Genomic DNA, 17440 nt, shown 5'->3' on the forward strand with positions numbered 1-17440 from the left:
CACCATGTTGTCCATGTATCTATATGATGATGACTCCGCACCCCGCAGGCCACCATTTGAACAGTCATCCATGGTCAACTCAGCTTGGGAGTCTCGATCATGACGCCGAGGGCCGGAGATCCAGTCGAGAGCAGGTTAGCCGCGCATGCTGCCGCTTTTATCAGTGCCGAAGGTCCTGATATCCATATTGCAATGGCGGGGTCCTCGAGGTATGATGATGATGAGCACCAATTTGTGCCGCCGAACTTTCACAAGTGAGTGTTTGATTGTAGAATGGGCAGAATTCGTTATCGTCAATGCCTTGTAAGTTTGAAAAGAAAAGGCTAATAGACTCGCACAGGTCGCTTGAAGAACTTCTGAAACGCTACCTGCCCGAGAATTTGGGCTTGCAGTTCCAAGAAGACGCAAAGCAACTTGATGAGTTAGCCGACAAGCTCGCAAATACTGAGGCTCGATACACGGACCGCCAAAAGACGTTCTGGCATTCGCTATGGTACCATGTGGGCGATACCAAAGATACTCTGGATGCATGGGTTGCCCTCATTCCCAATGAGTATGGGTTGGCAGTCGTCAAGACTGGGCTGGCAGTGGTTTTCAAGGTATGCCTTGCAGCCTGGTCAACGTCCCTATGCTAAAATTGTTTAGCTGGCAGAAAAATCTGCAGAGAGACGACAAAAGATCGAAAGGACGTTCGTAGCTATCCGAGAAGCACTTACTCGGGCCGATCCGGCAAAGAGGAGCTTTCGGAGTAACGAGGGGATCTGCGTTTCTGCGGACCATTTGAACCAGTCTATCGTGGAGTGCATCGAGGATATGATATTATTGACCTCTAAAGAGAAGACCTCGTGGAGACAGAAACTGGCCACTGCTCCCAAGTTCAGGCATCGAACGCCACCACCGGATCCTGACGTGATTCTGGGCAAGTTAGAAGAGGCTCGGAAGGAATTCGAGCGCGTGATCGATCTGGTACGGGACAATGTCATCGAAGGTACAGGGCTTCTGACTCAGTCAATGGCGATGAGATTGCCCGGCATGCATCGCAATGTTCTGGAGACAAATGAGAGCCTCAGGGTGCTCAGTGAGAGGCAGGATGAGCGGGATAAGGATTACAAAAGGGGCTATGAGGCTTTTTACAGCATGCTCCATCAAATTAGGGCAGATACACAGAATATCGTTGCAAGGGAGAACAATAGGCAGAACAGCCTGGGAATAAGGGAGCAAGAGACTGGTCAGGTTATAACAAGAAATGAAGTCCTCCAGATTTTACTGGAGTCCAAGAGTAGGGCGGACTACCATGTTTTGAGACCATATCACTGACCGTGGGGAACAATAGGACAGCGAACCGAGATTGAAAGGCTGCGGCGAGAGATTCGCTACACCCGCAAGTCCAGACAGCTCATCAAGGGTGATCAACTCCTCTACATCCTCACAGGGCTGCCAATTTCCGACAATTGCAAGCTAGCAGACCTAAGACAAATGCTCCAACGACCAAACGATGACCTGCAAAAGTGCCTTTTGTACAAGGGCAAGCTGAATACAGAGACTCAGGGGCAAGTGCAAGAGTCCGTGTTGAGAAACAACCGAGTTCTGGGATGGTTAAATCGCCCAGAATCCGATCTTGTGCTCGTTGATGCAAATATCGACGACCCCGGCATGCCCAAGACAACGCCTATGTCCGTATTCTCTGCCACACTGGTTACCAGTATGGTCACTGCACATCCGGAGGATGTCGTCGTTTTCCATTTCTGCGGCCAACACTCCTTACCTAAGGACGCATGGTACGGTCCAAATGGACTGGTTCGCTTTCTGGCAATACAGTTGCTGGTGAGGCTGCTGGAGATGAAGCGCTGTGACCTCGACTGTATCGACAGTTGGGACTTCGTCGAAGGGCTCGAGAACCACGACTTGTCGTGTCTATGCCATTTGCTGTACCATCTTATAGCACAGTTTTCCGCACAGACTACTGTCTACTGTGTCGTCGATACTATCTCTCTCTTTGACAACCCCAGGACGATGCCAGATTTGAAGGTCGTAATGGACTGCTTCCACGGCATTGTTAGCGACACCTCACTGAGCCCAGCAGTGAAGATTTTACTCACAAACCCGATGCACAGCAAGAGAACGATGAAGCAATTGCCAATTTTCCAGGATGACCCAACCCGCCTTGTCAATTTGATCCCAAATACTCTTACATCGGCAGTGCCAATATCGGATCGAGTAGTTGGAAGGACCCTTTCACGACAGTCTCCAACCTCCAGGTACCGAATGCGGGGCAGATATGGAGCCGAATTCGACAGCACCTGGTGACGGCGGACACAACAATCCCAAGCGCTGGAAAACACACTAGAGGAAGCCTTTAAGCTCGATGACTGTCCTCTGCACGCAGCGACCTTCTGCTCTCAACATCCGCTAAGCGCTCCCTGAGTGTGTATATTTCATCATCCAATTCCTGGGTTGAGACAACATGATACTTCCATCTCAGGATGAACGCTGAAATGAGCAACAGCCCAATGGAAACCAGGTACGACCATTGCCCGACCTGCTGAGGATTCTCTTGCGACGGTCCGTCGTTGTAAATGTACCACTCAATCCAGACGACGAACGCGATCAGTGTCAACGGGCTGATGATGATGCTCACTAGCAGTCCAATGAGAATGAGCGAGTCTGCCAATAGACGGAGGAATTCTTTGGCGAAGCGCCTGCTTAGGACAGATCGCAACCGGCGCCAATTAGAGCTCTTGCGTGATAGGGAATCGTTCTGGCATGCAAGTTCCTTCAATAGACAGAATCCTTCCCCGAAGCTGGTCCATATGGCCTTGCGTTCTCTCCAAACAACCATCATCTGAACGGACGGGATTCGAGAACTGTAGGGGAAGAACCTTGAGACAAGCAGAAGGATGTTCAGGATGACAGTGACGCCAAGGAGACTGTATATGTAACGCCGTGAATATATAAACTTGTTCCAGAACGAGTGCGGATGGTCCAGCTCCGAGCGACTGGTCGCAACCCACACATTTAAAGATGTCTGCTGGCGCAGAATCTGACTGGTGTTGAAGCAAGGGTTGAAGCAGATGTCACCGAGTTGGCTCCAGAGTGTGATATTGGAGAATATGCTCCAGACACTATTGTTCCAAGTGGATGTTCGCCACGAGGCTTGCCACCCATCGCTGGATGATTCGTCGAACGGGGGCAGGTCAGGATAGCAAAACATGTATTGGGTCGGTGTATTTTTTGCAGTACTTGAGTAGATCAACGCGCAAATGGAACCAGCGAACATGAGGATATTCCAGAGGTAGAAAAGGATAACTCGGATGCGCTCCTGCGAGAGAACGCGGGACCAGCATTGCAAGGGCAGAAACACTAGATAGCCTGTGATTACAATCGCATTGACTGCGTCGGCATCCAACTCCACAGCGGCTGGCTGGACGATCACATAGTCTCTCTCCGTGATGAGCTGAGGAAAACTACCCCAGAGACTGGTATTCCTGGGGAGATATGGGATTGTAACCGGGCCGGGGTCTACGGGCGACGAGGGACTCGAAACAAGGATGAACGCCTGGATGGCGGCGACTCCTGCGTATGTTGCTGCAGCGCCTAGGAAGACGTCGGTCAACCATCCAGTCCATCGTGTCACGCAGGTAGCCAGAAGAAGAGCATAGAAGAGGTAACGCGGACAGGAATCATAACTAGTGCTAATGGGATAGAAACAGAAGGCCTCCTGGGCGACAAATAGAGGACCTTGCGCGCTCATTCTGAACACGCAGTGCAAAGAGCCAGCAGAGAGTGATGTATGTCCAAGACCTCATTCTCTATTTTCAGACTTTCCACATCATGTACTCTAATGAGGTGGGCAATCATTTTTAACTTTTCAACATGTGGAGAATTTCGCGAGTGTGGGGATGGCCTCAGTTCAATGACATCAGACATTCCCCCCATTACGGTCAATATTGAATTTCCTGTTTCTTTTAAACGATCCATGGATTATAGTACTCTAAAAAGCCCTAAACTTTGAACATATCCATGACAGGGACAAACATTTGGCGTGCTGTTGATCCTCCACTTGGACATCGGCATGGATAGTGGATGATGACACCCGGGCTCCTAAGCAGTATAGCTTCCAGGCGATGACAGGTTGTCAATACGACCGAGCAGGAATTCCAATTGACGGTAAGCTGCTCCGGGTGTATATTGTGGAATCTCTGTTGCGGTGTCAGCACGAAACATGTATCATAGATAATTCTCTTACCATGGCCAGCCAAGTAGACTGTTGAGAAGGTCAGGCCGCGCTCAGTGTGCGCTGTACCCAAATACCCAGCCCCCGCGTCCAAAAGGTATGGATTCGGCGCAGTAGATGTCCAGAGCTCTGCAAGCCCATAATGATAGGGAACATAGAGGGGCTCTACGGGCGGGTGCTGAAAGCCTTGTGCACCGTTCCACGTCATATTCTGAATCGTGGCAAGAGACCCGTTGACGAATAGCAGATAATCAAGCCATCCATGTCCGATAAGGACGTTATTGGTACGCTCAATCACACTAGGGAGAGGACCAAGGGCGCTGGGAACAGATTGATCGCCTTTAGCGAAGATCGTGGTTTCCCCACAGACGGAGTAGTCCGTCAGAGGGACATGAAGGGCCTTTTGAACATCCGAGCGATTGAAATAATTATTGGGACCTCCGGCCAGCGAGGGGAAACCCATCTCGTCCCATAGGTACGGACAAAAGTCAGTGAGATGGTAGAAGTTGAAGCAAGGATTGACGTAGTAGGCCGCCTGAACGATTTCATCCCAGAGAGCGCAGTTGTTCTTGGATGGGTCTGGGGCGACAGGGAATTTCTTTGGGGGTGGGTAGGTAATAGCCTCATCCAGAAACTTGTTGTATCCGCATTCCTCAGCACGTTTGTTGATATGCTTGACGAAAGTGTCATTGAGAGAGAAGACGTTCAGGTACTGGTTCAGGTGGCTGACAGCGGGGGCTACTCGATATGTTAGCCTTGAAAATAATGGGCAGAAATGACGGAAGATGTGCATACCATATATCATCACAGAATCGTCGTTGATGGACGGATCGTTGATCTGGATGCCCTTCACATTGAAGTACTTTGTATCTTTCTCGTCCAGCATGGCCGAGGCAATGTAGGGAATATACTGTCCAGCATAGCTTTCTCCAGTAATATACACCTTACGGCCATGCAGATTAAAGGTATCAACGAAGTGCTTGAACCAGCTCTTAAACTGCCTTGCAACATCCTCCTCATTGTTGACTGTGGAGGGCCCCGGGGAGAAGCCAGTCCCGGCCGGTTGATCCACATAGACCATGTTGGTCAGGTTAGTCCACGAGTATGGATTGCGGACAGGCTTGTACGTGCCAGACTGCCAAAGAAAAGGACCATTTTCCTGCAGCAATCCATCGAGAGAACTACACCCAGGGCCCCCATTCAACCAGATGGTGATCTACCGACCGTCAGTCAGGAGCGCCAATTTTTATTGCGGGATCTGCATGTACCTCGTCATGCGCTTTGGGGTTCGGAGAGGGGAAGAACCAGAAGAATAGGCTGGAATTCCCAGCTGGCGTGTTGGGAAGAGTGCCGGCATAAGATTCACCCACGTCGAAGTCCACCTCGGGAATGCCCGTGCCATTTACCAGAAATCCTAACAATCATTAGACCAGGAGACGTGTAGGTAAATTAAACGTACGCTCCGTCTTCTTATTAAGATACTTATAGCCTCCGTCATCTGCGACAGTGGCAGCGCGGGGCTTTAGATGGCCATGATCTACCTTGATTGGTCTGACTGCTTTGCGATGAGGATTTTCCAGGGCCAGGGCGGTGCTAGCCACGAGCAGGGTGATGGCACTGACTGCGAAATGCATTCTGGCGTGATGGACAAACCAACAGCAGTTACTCTTGGGGAAAGTGCATGCTTTTTATTTGCGAGCAATATGCGTATCCCCCTCCTATTGGGGAACACGGACTCCAAGAAATGTGGAGTAAAAGCTTCGCCCCGCTTGGGAAGCTTGTACGATAGATTACGATCTTCCCTGTGTGACTGGGTGAGCCAATTCTGTAATCGTGATACCATCAGAAGGATTTACTAGTCTTCTTAATGTTACACCTGATGCTCTGAACGGACCCATATTCCTGTGCTAACCCACTGCCCTCCGCCGGACGTCCGACTTCTCGATGGACCTGGGAGTGGGATTGATTATTGCACGATATTGAACCAATAGAATACCTGCTGCTGCCTTGGATGCAGGGAACGAGATATATTCCTCTGCACAGTGGACTTGAATGCATTATAAAGCAGTGTTGATGCTCAGGATTACACTGAATGGATAATTGTACTTAATGTGCTAGCATTACAGCATAGCTGGTCTCATAGCTGCTCTCATAGCTGCTCTCATAGCCTGCCAGCTTGAAGCAGTCCATAGATTATCGATCAAGGACTGGAGATTCAAGCCATTATTATTGACCTTTTCCTCAGAGTGGTACATGAAGTACAACTCTCGTTGATCTCATATATTTTCTAAACGAGGCGGCTTTGCATTATCCCAAGTAATATATATTTTCGTTCCTGGTCGATCCAGTCGGCCATTTCCTATTGGGGTATCATTGGCCACATGGAACTGCAGAATTTGATAAATAAGCCAGAGTGAGAACTCGAAGCTGCCCTGGACTCATTAGATTTGGAGGACAGAGTAGGGACTCTCATAGGAGGCGTCATTGCCGTAAGTTTGCATCCGATTCATGAGGGATTTGTTGCTGCCTGTGGCCGCTCAACCAATCAGACAGAAGCATCGGAACTTCGGAAGCCGGCAGGTGGACATTTGCTGCCTCAGGTTCTCCTCCCGGCTCGGGCGGGTATTCCCGTATTCCCACCTCCCAAACCCAAAACTCCATCCATCGTCCATCACTTTGCTTATCCATCACCACGGCATCTGATATCTCTCCTCCACAATCTCGGTTAGTTTCCCATCATGCCCCGATGGAAACGCAAACAGAAACCTGTGGCCAGTGCGACTGGCCCGCAAGCTGTGTCGATAACAGCAGGCGAGAACGGACGGAGCACATCGGAAACTCGCTCGATCGCCCTGACCTCTCTTCGAGCAGTCTCCGGTGAGATCTACAATGCAACCGAAGCGCAGAGTCTCGCAAAGCAGCACGCTGAGTTTGGTCCCCTCGGCGACCCGTCGCATCTCTATGTGAGCAAACATAGCGGGGGCGAAATCCCCGACCCGGTCCTCGACGAGCCGCCGTACTTTACCGCTTTCACGACCTACATCAGCTTCCTCATTCTGATCTTTCTCGGTCACTTCCGTGACTTTTGCGACAAATACTTCCGGGCTCACTCCTACAAGCACCTCCGCCCGCAAAATGGCTATGCCTCGTTGTACAGTGATTTCGAGAGCTTCTATACACGACGCATGAAGCAGCGGATTAATGACTGTTTTGAGCGACCGACCACCGGGGTTCCAGGAAGATATATCACGTTGTTGGATCAGCAATCGGAAGACAACCTTCATTTCCGGCTCACAGGGACGACCACGGACACGTTGAACCTTAGCTCATACAACTATCTGGGATTTGCCCAGTCCGAAGGTCCCTGTTCTGATCTCGCCGAAGAAACGATTCGTCAAAATGGAATCACTATGGCCGGCTCAGTTGCTGAGCCCGGCACCCCACAGCTTCATGCAGAGGTTGAGCAACAGGTTGCGCGGTTCGTGGGCAAGGAAGATGCGATTGTTTTTTCTATGGGCTTTGTAACCAATGCCACGATTTTCCCTGCCCTCATGGGGAAAGGATGCTTGATCCTCTCGGATGAACTCAATCATGCGTCTATTCGTTTCGGGGCACGTCTCTCAGGAGCTGCCATCCAGGTCTTTTCGCATAACAACATGGCGGATCTGGAGAGACGACTTCGAGAGGCAATCTCCCAAGGCCAACCGCGCACCCATCGGCCCTGGAAGAAGATTCTGGTCTCGGTCGAAGGCCTATATTCTATGGAAGGTACGATGTGCAACCTGCCTCGCATCTTGGAGCTTAAAAAGCGATATAAATTCTACCTCTTCGTTGACGAAGCGCACTCTATCGGCGCGGTCGGGCCTCGTGGGCGCGGAGTCTGCGATTTCTTCAAGATCGATCCTGCCGAGGTCGATATCCTCATGGGTACATTTACCAAGTCTTTTGGTGCCAATGGTGGGTATATTGCGGCGGACAAGGCTCTCATCAAGAAACTCCGTGCCACAAATGCTGGACAAATCTTCGGCGAGGCCCCTGCCCCCGGTGTCCTGGCACAGATTTCCTCCTCCTTGCGACTGATCGCCGATGAGGATCCCCTACACCCGGGCCAGGGCCTGGAACGCGTACAACGTCTTGGGTTCAATTCGCGATATTTGCGACTGGGCCTAAAACGGCTGGGTTTTATAGTCTACGGACATGATGATTCGCCCATTGTGCCGCTAATGTTGTACAACCCAGCCAAGATGCCGGCATTCTCCCATGAGATGCTACGACGGAAAATCTCTGTCGTGGTGGTGACCTATCCAGCCACCCCACTGGAGCTGTCTCGGGCCCGACTCTGTGTGTCTGCTGCTCACACAAAGGATGATCTTGACCGCATACTCCGAGTCTGTGACGAGATCGGTAATATTTTGGGTTTAAAATATTCCACAGGTGTGGCTGGAGGATTGAGAGAACCGCTTCCTCCGGGACTGAGTGCTAGAGATGCCCGGAAACTAATCAGTCCCCCACGCTGGAACGTAGAAGAGGTCATTGAGCGAGGTGCTCGGGATGTACATAATCCTCTGTATTGACCATGGTGTTTGGAGGGAGTAAATAAGTAGACACCAGCATACAAGTATAATGTGTAATTTTTTAATTTATGATATGTAGATACTAATAACGAGGACATGACAAACAATATTACTTATTTTCTGACGCCAGAAGACTGCAACGTGCTCATTTCCGCTCAGCCAACGGCACAACGTCATAATCGTCGCTAAGGAAGGCTGCCAGTGCCTCCAAGGCAGCTTCCAAAGCCTGAGTGCTTTGCCCAAAGCCCAGTCGGACATAACCTTTAAACATCTCTCCGAAGCACTTTTGCCCCGGCACGAGTAGCACCCCCTTCTTTTCGAGAAGAAGGATGCAGAATTCAACATCATCGACAGGGACGCCGTTTCGGCTAAACTTGACAAACCCAACTGGTCCAGCGACTGGACGAACCCACTCGCAGACCGAAGAATGTCGGTCGATAAATGCTTGCACAATCTCTAGGTTGTGCTTGGCAAGGCCAAGGTTGCGTTTCATCAACTCCCGCAGACGAACAGGCTCAAGAGCCATAGCAGCAATTCGCTCGTCGATCTGGCTAACCGTGATAACCGTATAGGAGCGGGCATTTAGACAGAGATCGAGAATGGAAGAGCTGTGAGAAGCTAGCCAGCCCACGCGGATCCCGGCGAGGGAAAAGGTCTTGGAGAGCGAGCACGTCACCACTGACTTCTCGTAGCCAAATGAGAGCAGGGAAGGGGGATATTCGGGGTCCGTCGGCGAGGTTGAATGGAACAGGGCGCGATAGATCTCATCGCTGAAGAGGGTGATGGAGTGCCGCTGGGCCAGGTCGACAATCTTACCAAGAGTTGACTTCGTAATGATGGCGCCTGTGGGATTCTGGGGGTTGCTGGAGGAGAAGAGTGTCAAATGATAGACTCGACCTGAAAACGAGAGGAGATCGCTTACTTCAAGACGATCATCTTGGTATTGGGCTGGATGAGACGCTCCAGTTCCTCCAAATCCAGCTGCCAATGGTTATTCTCTTTTGCTTGCCAGAGACTCACCTCAGCACCCAGACCGGATGGAAGAGAGTATAACTGAGGGTAAGTTGGATGTTGGACAATGACATGATCTCCAGGTCCGATCAGGGCAAAGAACACAATAAAATTGGCCAGCGATGCACCAGGTGTGGTGATGATGTTGCTGGGAGATATGACGGCATCTGATTCACTGCCGTACAATGCAGCTATATTCATGCGCAGCTTCTCAAGGCCTCTAAAAGACGGACCATAATTCATTGGCAGTGACAGAGTCGTGGCCAAGGGGTTATCAACATCTTCAGCCGGGTCGGTACCTAGCGAGCCGAGCTCCTGAATAGTGACAGGAAGGGAATATGAATGGGCCAGATTGTGTCTGGCTCCAGGACTGCGAGTCAGAATCCACTATTGCTCTCCAAGTCAGTCGGGTTGTATCAATGCTAGACTTCGCGTTTTCTTACATGATCAATCTCAAATGTATCGAGTTTCACCATTGTGAGTATTGTGATGTGGATTATTAGTGTTGCACTGAAGAATGTCGAAACCAGAGGTGTAAAGACGAGGATATATCCTGTATTTCGTGTATGTTTTTGCATTGATATTATGACTCATCCTTGTGTCTCTCACAGGGCGTGCGTGGATTCCCTCCTGGATGTGGTTGTGCTGGCAATACGAGGACCACGTATATGCAGTTTGCCTAGGCCGACATTAGCCGTACATGTAATATAGCCCAAGTGTGGACAGAATATTTGCTTCATGGCCACGACCGATGCTCTACATGGAGATGTACCAGGATCCTCGGATATTAGAATACTTGCAAATAACTCTCCCAGCCCGAGATAGGTCCCGGCCGCTCCAGTGGGCGGGGTTCAGAATCGAGGTCTTCTTATTCAGGTAGCACTCCGACTAATGGATACCTATGTGACCAAAGATGAATTAATGTCTCATACACTATGCTTCAAATGAAGTCGTGCCCATTCCTCCGCAGTCAAAGCATGGATCCCAACCTGACAGTTCCACGTCTTGGACAAATCCCACGCTACACCACGCCCTTCACCAAAAACGACCTGATATTTGAACAACGTGTTGTCAGGATCCCTTGCAAGATCAGCCCGAGCAGCCTCCACAGTTCTTATATGCCTGGTAAATTTGCGTCCGGTGATCCTCTCCACTAACTGCGCCAGCTGTTCATAAGTCAAGGTATCTCCAGCAACATAGATCGGCTTGTTACCAAAGACCGAGTCAGCTCTCGAGCCAAGCACAGCCTCAGCAGTAATCGTGCCAATATCCTCCGGCGCTGTTACAGATACCTTGGTATCAAGGCTTCCAAGGGCCTCTATGGTATCATCCTTGAAGTTGACGACACCAAACCAAGGCTCAAACAAGAAACTAGTGAACATGCCGGTCGATATGATCACCCATTTAGTCCGGTTCTGGGAGCGTAGCAGATCTCTCACATCCAGCTGCTCATCGAATAGATCTTGCGCGGATCCCCGTCCGATAGTATCGTAATCGACTCCAAATTGCCAGGGCACGTATCGCGGAACTTGAGCCGCCAGAACAGCACGCGTAATTTTGAGCTGAGTGCCAGAGCCAGCTGCAAACCCGGTACAGCCGATGATTGTGTCGTATGCACCAAAGATGTCTGAGAGGTGCTTTTCGGAATCTTTGGCAATGTCACCAGGAACCAGATGCACATTCAGATTGCGCAGTGCCCCGAGCTCCTTGACTTTGTCGGGGTTGGGGGATGCGATGCTCGAGGGCCGTAGTAAAACAGCAATAGTTGCGCCATCTCGATGAGGATGCTGAGCAAGGGAGTGTAAGACTTGGTTGCCCAGCTCGCCTGCGCCAATAACGAGGATCTTCGAACGCCCAGACATGCTGTACAAAAATAAGGTTATATTTCTTAATTTGCTAAACCAAGCCCTCGCATAGGGAGAAGCTGTTGTGATATTTATAACTATAAGGTATATGCCCCATGTCAGCTTCGGACTTAAGAGGTTACATCCATGATCACACTCCATGTGGGCTTGGGGGGAGACCTCTCCCCACGGGTGAAAAATTCATAGGCCAGTACATGAGCTAATTGCATTGCCACTACCAGACCACCTGAGTCAGGTGCAAGTTATGCAACAAATCTTCTTCTTCTTTGTTAACATTTCTTGAAGTTTTGATTGGTAAGCAAAACCCTCATTCGGAGACTTTTGAGAAAAGTTACTCCATCTCCCAATGAAATTCCCCGGAATATCAAAATAGTTTAGAGGTACAAGTTTGATGCACATTTTACCTACTTACAGTCTCCCTTTCGGCAATGACCTCACCCACCTATTCCAGAGACAACGTCGACCTTGCTTTAATCGAACCGCCGTACCTAGGGGTATGAGAACTGATGTCATTGCTAGGAACACGCTAATCTAGCAGGTAACCTTTGTCGCTGTGGAGCTCGACGCTGTCGAAACCAGCCAGCGGAAACTGGTATGAAGTCCACTTTGAGCTTAAAGTAGCAGAATTCGTCTCGGTTAAGCATATGTATGCAGCTCATGCGACGGCGGTCAAGTAGTCATTATCTCGCGTCTCCCTCTGAGTCCCTTGTACTAGGTCCTCGGAGCAAGTCTTTCTCGGACATTGATCCACAAGGTTGGCTGTCAGTTGCGCTCACCATCCTCCCGCTATGATGAGATTACACCCCGTTCCGAATGCTCGACTGGTAGCGCAATATACACACTCCCCGGCAACCTGGATATACGTCCCTGTAACATGACCGTCTGCCCAGAACAGGATCATGGGCAGGTCTCCGGCAGTCCAGTGGTAGACCGTCTCATCATATCCAATGTGCAGCTTCTCGTCCACTCGATACTTGTACATATTTGCCAGTGGATAACCATTCAGACTGGACCCTTGGATAATCTTCTTAGGATCGGCTTGATTGCACCCGCATGGCATACCAAACACCCCCTGCCCACCATAGGGAATCGGCCGAAAGTCACCAAACTGCGATACCTTGCCCACCAGCTGGCCTCCTGGTGTCCTTTTGATACTGATGCCAATCGTCTCCAGCTCGGCTGCATAATAACAGTTGTTCCCGTGCACATCCTGTTTCAAAACATCCCGCCCCAAATTGCCCATCTTTCTTAGCAGCGGCGAAGGGACGAAGGCCTTGCCCACGTCCTTTGCGAGTCCGATGGTGAGGTCCTTGGCCGCCGAGCGGGTATGTGGATGATTACGCGGCCGGCGAAGAAGCGCTTCGGCCCAGCCGGATATCATGTAAATGGGCTCGCCCTGCTTTGGACCTGCTCCGCGGTCGATCTTGAATTTTACATTTGGCATGTCCTCAGCTCGGGTGAGTCGGGGTTTACCATATTCCACCACGCCGACTTGCACCAGTGAATGGTAGAAATTTGCCGCTTGCTCGGCAAAGTTCTCAAACGGATTCTCCAGACTCCCCAACACCTGTCCGTTAAAGCTGTCGGCCAACGCGTACCCCGTAAAGACAGTATAATGCACTCCGAGCATGGCAGCAACATACCGTCTTGCCACTCGTTCATAGTAACAAGCATGGGCCATCAGCTCAATCAGGTCGGCGAGACTCACTTCCCCCAGACCACAGAACTGTGCCAGGCCAAGGATCCGGGCGAGAAGGAGATCATGATGCGCCGGCGAGCGCAACGACTTGCGCACCATGCTCCGCGCATACCGGCCCAGAACGTGCTTCGCCAGAGTCGGCATAAACTGAAAGGGGTTGATGCGTTTCAGCATCCATTCGCGATGCTCCGCCGGCCACGTTGCACCTAAGCGCTCGCGGATGGCGGCGCCTTTGGACGGGGAATTGACATTTACGATAACCGGTTCCTGCAGTCCGAAAGATTTGAGGCGTTCGGCTGAAAGTCCGAATCGGTCGCGCGCACGACTGATGTCTGTGTACGCGGTGAAGAGCAGCCTCTCCACTCCGGCTGGAGTCATGATCCATCCGACCCGGGCTGTTTTGGCCTCTTCCTGTGAGGCAGGCATTAGCGGTGCGAGATACCCCAGCTTGGTCAGGCGGACGAAAAGCGTCTGGATCTCCTCAAGAAATTGCTGACAGGCTCGGCGGTCGAGATAGAACTGGGTGATTTTTACTCCTCCCCCAACGAGCAGTTTGACCGCGGCGGAGAGGGGGTCTCTGTTACTGTGTCAATGGGGTTGCACCTCAAACAGAATGATCTGCTGACCCAGAAAGGAGGGCTTCACCCACCACCTCCACTGCCAACTCAGCGACATCCGCCATTTGCACTGATCAGGCTGGCCGATGTCTAGACCAAATGTCAGCTGTGCGTGTTGGTGATCGTAGCGGGTCTGCCCTGGTGGCAGGGTAGAAAGAAGAATAAAAGGATACAGGTGCAATGATCACTTTTAAATAACTGGCCCTCGATTCCACAGTCCCCAGTCTTGTGTTCACGCGCTTGGCCTGAAGAGAGTATAGTGCAAGGCTTAGGCCGCTCGAATACGAGGTTTCTTCCTCTTCGCGAGCAACAAGCTTCAGACGGACAGACGCACACTTCAATGGGGGAAAGCACTTTTGATTCGCGGCTCAGCATTTGATTTTAACAATTTAAGTGTGTTTCTCTGTGCTCCGTGGTAAATTTACTTGTTAGATCGGTTAGTTGCAGACTTACAGTGCTATTTTCTACCATGTATACTGGGTGGGCTTGATATTGATTATTCATGGAGAGGACAAAATGAATGACATGTACAGAGTAGAACGATTTATTACCTTAAGAGAGGGTTTCAGGGGTAGTAAACTTATTAACCATAATCTATGTAAAAGTCTTACTCTCTGGGATTGTTGCAGATCTCCTTTATATATGGCAGCGTAACTTCATAAGCCACAGTATGCCGTGACGCATACTCATTCAGTTGGATACTCTAACCACAACCAAATTAATTCAAAAGATAAGAATAATGAACAGTAGGAGAGAACTGAGTGTAGCTTAGTGTATTTCCAGTTCGCAAAGCAGTAACTGATGACAACTGGTGAATCTATCCTCAAGTGAGACGTTGAACACAAACTAGGTAGATACAGTGATAATAGTACATATCATGTCCAGTCCTCCCTCTACTGCCTCCGCAACTACCACCCAGCTACCCATCCTAGGGCAGTTTAGTCATTCCTAAAATCCCGAAGCATTTGATCGGTGCTCGGCCGTTTCAGGATTTAAAATTGGTTTGAAATTGGGCGGTTTAATGCCCAGTCTCCTTGTTCGTGGGGTTCTTGTCATCCACTGACGTTGTATGGCCTGGCGTTGTTCCATGAGAAGCTGCTCTATACGATATCTCTAAAGATAAGTAGCCTCTACATAAAGACGGCAGCGTATGCAGGGGAATGCATGGGTAATGCGTGAGCGCCTCTTCTATACAGAGTACCTTGTTTTGATATATTCAGGTGACAGTACTGAAAATGATGGTCGTTATGCAAAGTGTTGAAGGGCCGATATTGTTTCTTTACCCAACCGAACTAATTATGATGATTGTGGGCAGACTTGGCATCTAAGTTTTTGCCGGCATGCTCATATCTTTATGTATTCGAGTCCCAGCCTCGGTGTTGTTTATCACCGAAATCTGACATACATTCACATTCCTGTTCACACAGTCTGAACAGCGCCATGTCAACGTCGATCAGGAACCTTACGGCGGTTGAGAGGCGCAAATGACGGGCGGATTGGAGGGGGCAGGGCGCCTGACGCAGTCTCGGTGGGGTCTCCGTCGGTCCTCGTCCTTGTTGGGGAGGAGGCAGGGGTTTAATACACTACATTAGTCGAAAACGCGCATGTGGCATCATATTATAACTGCAACCTCAGAGCTCTACCTAAGTTGCTAATGCAGATCGTAAGCAAGAATGGGAGGCCTAATCTAGCACAAGAATTTAGATCCCCGAAAGGGGCGATGTTAGTAGCAGATCCCCACAGAAACAGAAACAGCGTCATTGGAGGGTGTACCTAGACGATTGCTAATGGTACAAGAGTAATGTACTTTTAGGAGTAGGGATCGCCGGCGCGATGAGGACCATGCAGCGCCTGATTTTAAAGCATTGCGGCTGTGGTGGCTGCTGGGTGGTAGCTTAACCTCAAGAGTACATTTGAAAATTTGACACCTTGACGGGCAAATGTTGATGTTCAATGCGAGGGACTTTGGAAGGGGAATGATATAGAAAATTGCTTTGGGTTGTCCGCCCAGCTGTCATACTGACAACAATAGGAGGTCCCCTCCATCTTCGCAGCCAATTTTGATGTTTACATCTATTATGTCTCAGAAGGTTACACTACATAAGCCATTTGAGCTGAGAATTAAAGGTGGACCCTCTAGAGAGCGGCATAATGCAACAACAAATGCCTCACATCTCCGGGCGTAACAAGCTGTTTGTAAGAACGTCAGGCGTCCAACTAGGCGTGCCATGATGTACAGATCAGTCCTTGATTACTTCATCAAATGGGAATATACGACGTGATCAATATCGAAGTAGGAGAACATGGGGTATAAGAAGGAGGACAAATCCGCCTCTATGCTGTCCCTTTATCTCATCTCAATTCATCAGTATCTCACTTTGATTCCAATCCCGATCCCGATCAATTTATCTGCAACATCTCTGTCTCTTGAAACTCATATATTACCGTCATCATGGTCAAGTTCGCCATTCTCCCACTCGCTGTTCTTGCTGCCTTGGCTCCCTTTGCTGCCGCAGACAACTGCAAGACTGGGCTGAACTACTGTGGCTATAACCTGCTGAACATTGGTATGTGAACCTGCCACTCCCATCCCGACTTAATTTACTTAATGAGGTATAGGCAACTACGGATCGCAGGTCAATGGCGCCCTTGAGGCTGCCGGCCAGCCAACCGACGACGCGCACATCCGGGAATCCCTCTTCCACTGCAATGGTGGTATGAATGGTGATATCTCCTACATCACCTACTGCGGCGGTGGTTGCACTGATGGTGGCTCTGGCCGCAGCGACTACTGCTGAAGAGCTGGCTGCACATTGTTATCTTGATTCATAAGTGAGGGTGTGATATGGACGTGGATGTTGTACTTTGATCTATCCGATTTAGTCATATTCAACATATGGTAGAGTGGAAAGACTTTAGTATTAAGAAATGGGAAAAACCGTTTTCCGAAAATCGATTTTGGTTGCTTCATGTCATATAGATAGAGCATACGTTCATAGGAGCATTGTATTTGGATCAGCTCCGAATTTGCCCTTCTCGGTATGTGGGAAGTGTAAGCTTCCAAATGACGGATCTAGTAGAAAAAGGAATGTTCAAAGCCTCAATAAGATTCCGGAATTATCTTAGGTTCGCCAATACATAGATAGACAAAGCCTCGCGGTTTATACGAAGGGACCAATCAAGCTAAGCAAGATTGTTGTGTATTCTTATCGGCACCCTAGCTTCACAAATGAGATGGCCCACTCCAGCGCTCAAGTCCTCCGAGCCTATCCTGTACAAAGTATATCCCTGTTAAGCCATGACATGAATATGGTCTTGCTTGACATAGACAATAATATCTGCGTCAATAGTTATAGCAGAGTATACTAATGGAATAAAGTCCTCTTTCTTTATAGGAGCCGTTTTCAGGGTAATGATTATTCTACCCAATTCTCCTCCTT

The 17440-nt window shown here is 49.7% G+C and overlaps 8 protein-coding genes across 8 annotated transcripts; 3 read left to right on the forward strand and 5 right to left on the reverse strand.

Moving 5' to 3' along the window:
• Positions 1 to 99: 99 nt before the first annotated feature.
• Positions 100 to 2307, forward strand: ALT_1236 (uncharacterized protein; the record flags this gene model as incomplete). Its single annotated transcript, XM_033563372.2, has 4 exons — positions 100 to 254; positions 341 to 599; positions 646 to 1279; positions 1334 to 2307. 4 exons carry the CDS (start codon positions 100 to 102, stop codon positions 2305 to 2307), a joined length of 2022 nt encoding a protein of 673 aa, XP_033419263.1.
• Positions 2308 to 2356: 49 nt separating this feature from the next.
• Positions 2357 to 3751, reverse strand: ALT_1237 (uncharacterized protein; the record flags this gene model as incomplete). Its single annotated transcript, XM_033563371.2, has 1 exon — positions 2357 to 3751. The coding sequence occupies one exon, from the start codon at positions 3749 to 3751 to the stop codon at positions 2357 to 2359; it is 1395 nt and encodes a 464-aa protein (XP_033419262.2).
• A 350-nt stretch (positions 3752 to 4101) lies between these two features.
• On the reverse strand, positions 4102 to 5868 carry cpdS (carboxypeptidase cpdS; the record flags this gene model as incomplete). Its single annotated transcript, XM_033563370.2, has 5 exons — positions 4102 to 4199; positions 4247 to 4972; positions 5030 to 5450; positions 5503 to 5648; positions 5694 to 5868. The coding sequence occupies 5 exons, from the start codon at positions 5866 to 5868 to the stop codon at positions 4102 to 4104; spliced, it is 1566 nt and encodes a 521-aa protein (XP_033419261.1).
• Positions 5869 to 6972: 1104 nt separating this feature from the next.
• On the forward strand, positions 6973 to 8808 carry ALT_1239 (putative serine palmitoyltransferase 1; the record flags this gene model as incomplete). Its single annotated transcript, XM_033563369.1, has 1 exon — positions 6973 to 8808. The coding sequence occupies one exon, from the start codon at positions 6973 to 6975 to the stop codon at positions 8806 to 8808; it is 1836 nt and encodes a 611-aa protein (XP_033419260.1).
• Positions 8809 to 8953: 145 nt separating this feature from the next.
• On the reverse strand, positions 8954 to 10295 carry ALT_1240 (putative aminotransferase; the record flags this gene model as incomplete). Its single annotated transcript, XM_033563368.1, has 3 exons — positions 8954 to 9671; positions 9731 to 10206; positions 10263 to 10295. The coding sequence occupies 3 exons, from the start codon at positions 10293 to 10295 to the stop codon at positions 8954 to 8956; spliced, it is 1227 nt and encodes a 408-aa protein (XP_033419259.1).
• Positions 10296 to 10745: 450 nt separating this feature from the next.
• On the reverse strand, positions 10746 to 11681 carry ALT_1241 (aromatic alcohol reductase; the record flags this gene model as incomplete). The annotated part of the gene is made up of 1 exon (XM_033563367.1): positions 10746 to 11681. The coding sequence occupies one exon, from the start codon at positions 11679 to 11681 to the stop codon at positions 10746 to 10748; it is 936 nt and encodes a 311-aa protein (XP_033419258.1).
• Positions 11682 to 12456: 775 nt separating this feature from the next.
• On the reverse strand, positions 12457 to 14065 carry ALT_1242 (uncharacterized protein; the record flags this gene model as incomplete). The annotated part of the gene is made up of 2 exons (XM_089599114.1): positions 12457 to 13960; positions 14010 to 14065. The coding sequence occupies 2 exons, from the start codon at positions 14063 to 14065 to the stop codon at positions 12457 to 12459; spliced, it is 1560 nt and encodes a 519-aa protein (XP_089456778.1).
• Positions 14066 to 16452: 2387 nt separating this feature from the next.
• On the forward strand, positions 16453 to 16798 carry ALT_1243 (uncharacterized protein; the record flags this gene model as incomplete). The annotated part of the gene is made up of 2 exons (XM_033563365.1): positions 16453 to 16567; positions 16620 to 16798. 2 exons carry the CDS (start codon positions 16453 to 16455, stop codon positions 16796 to 16798), a joined length of 294 nt encoding a protein of 97 aa, XP_033419256.1.
• Between the last annotated feature and the right edge of the window lie 642 nt (positions 16799 to 17440).

This window comes from Aspergillus lentulus (assembly GCF_001445615.1).
Source record: "Aspergillus lentulus DNA, contig: Alt01, strain: IFM 54703, whole genome shotgun sequence".
Classification (NCBI taxonomy): Eukaryota; Fungi; Ascomycota; class Eurotiomycetes; order Eurotiales; family Aspergillaceae; genus Aspergillus; species Aspergillus lentulus.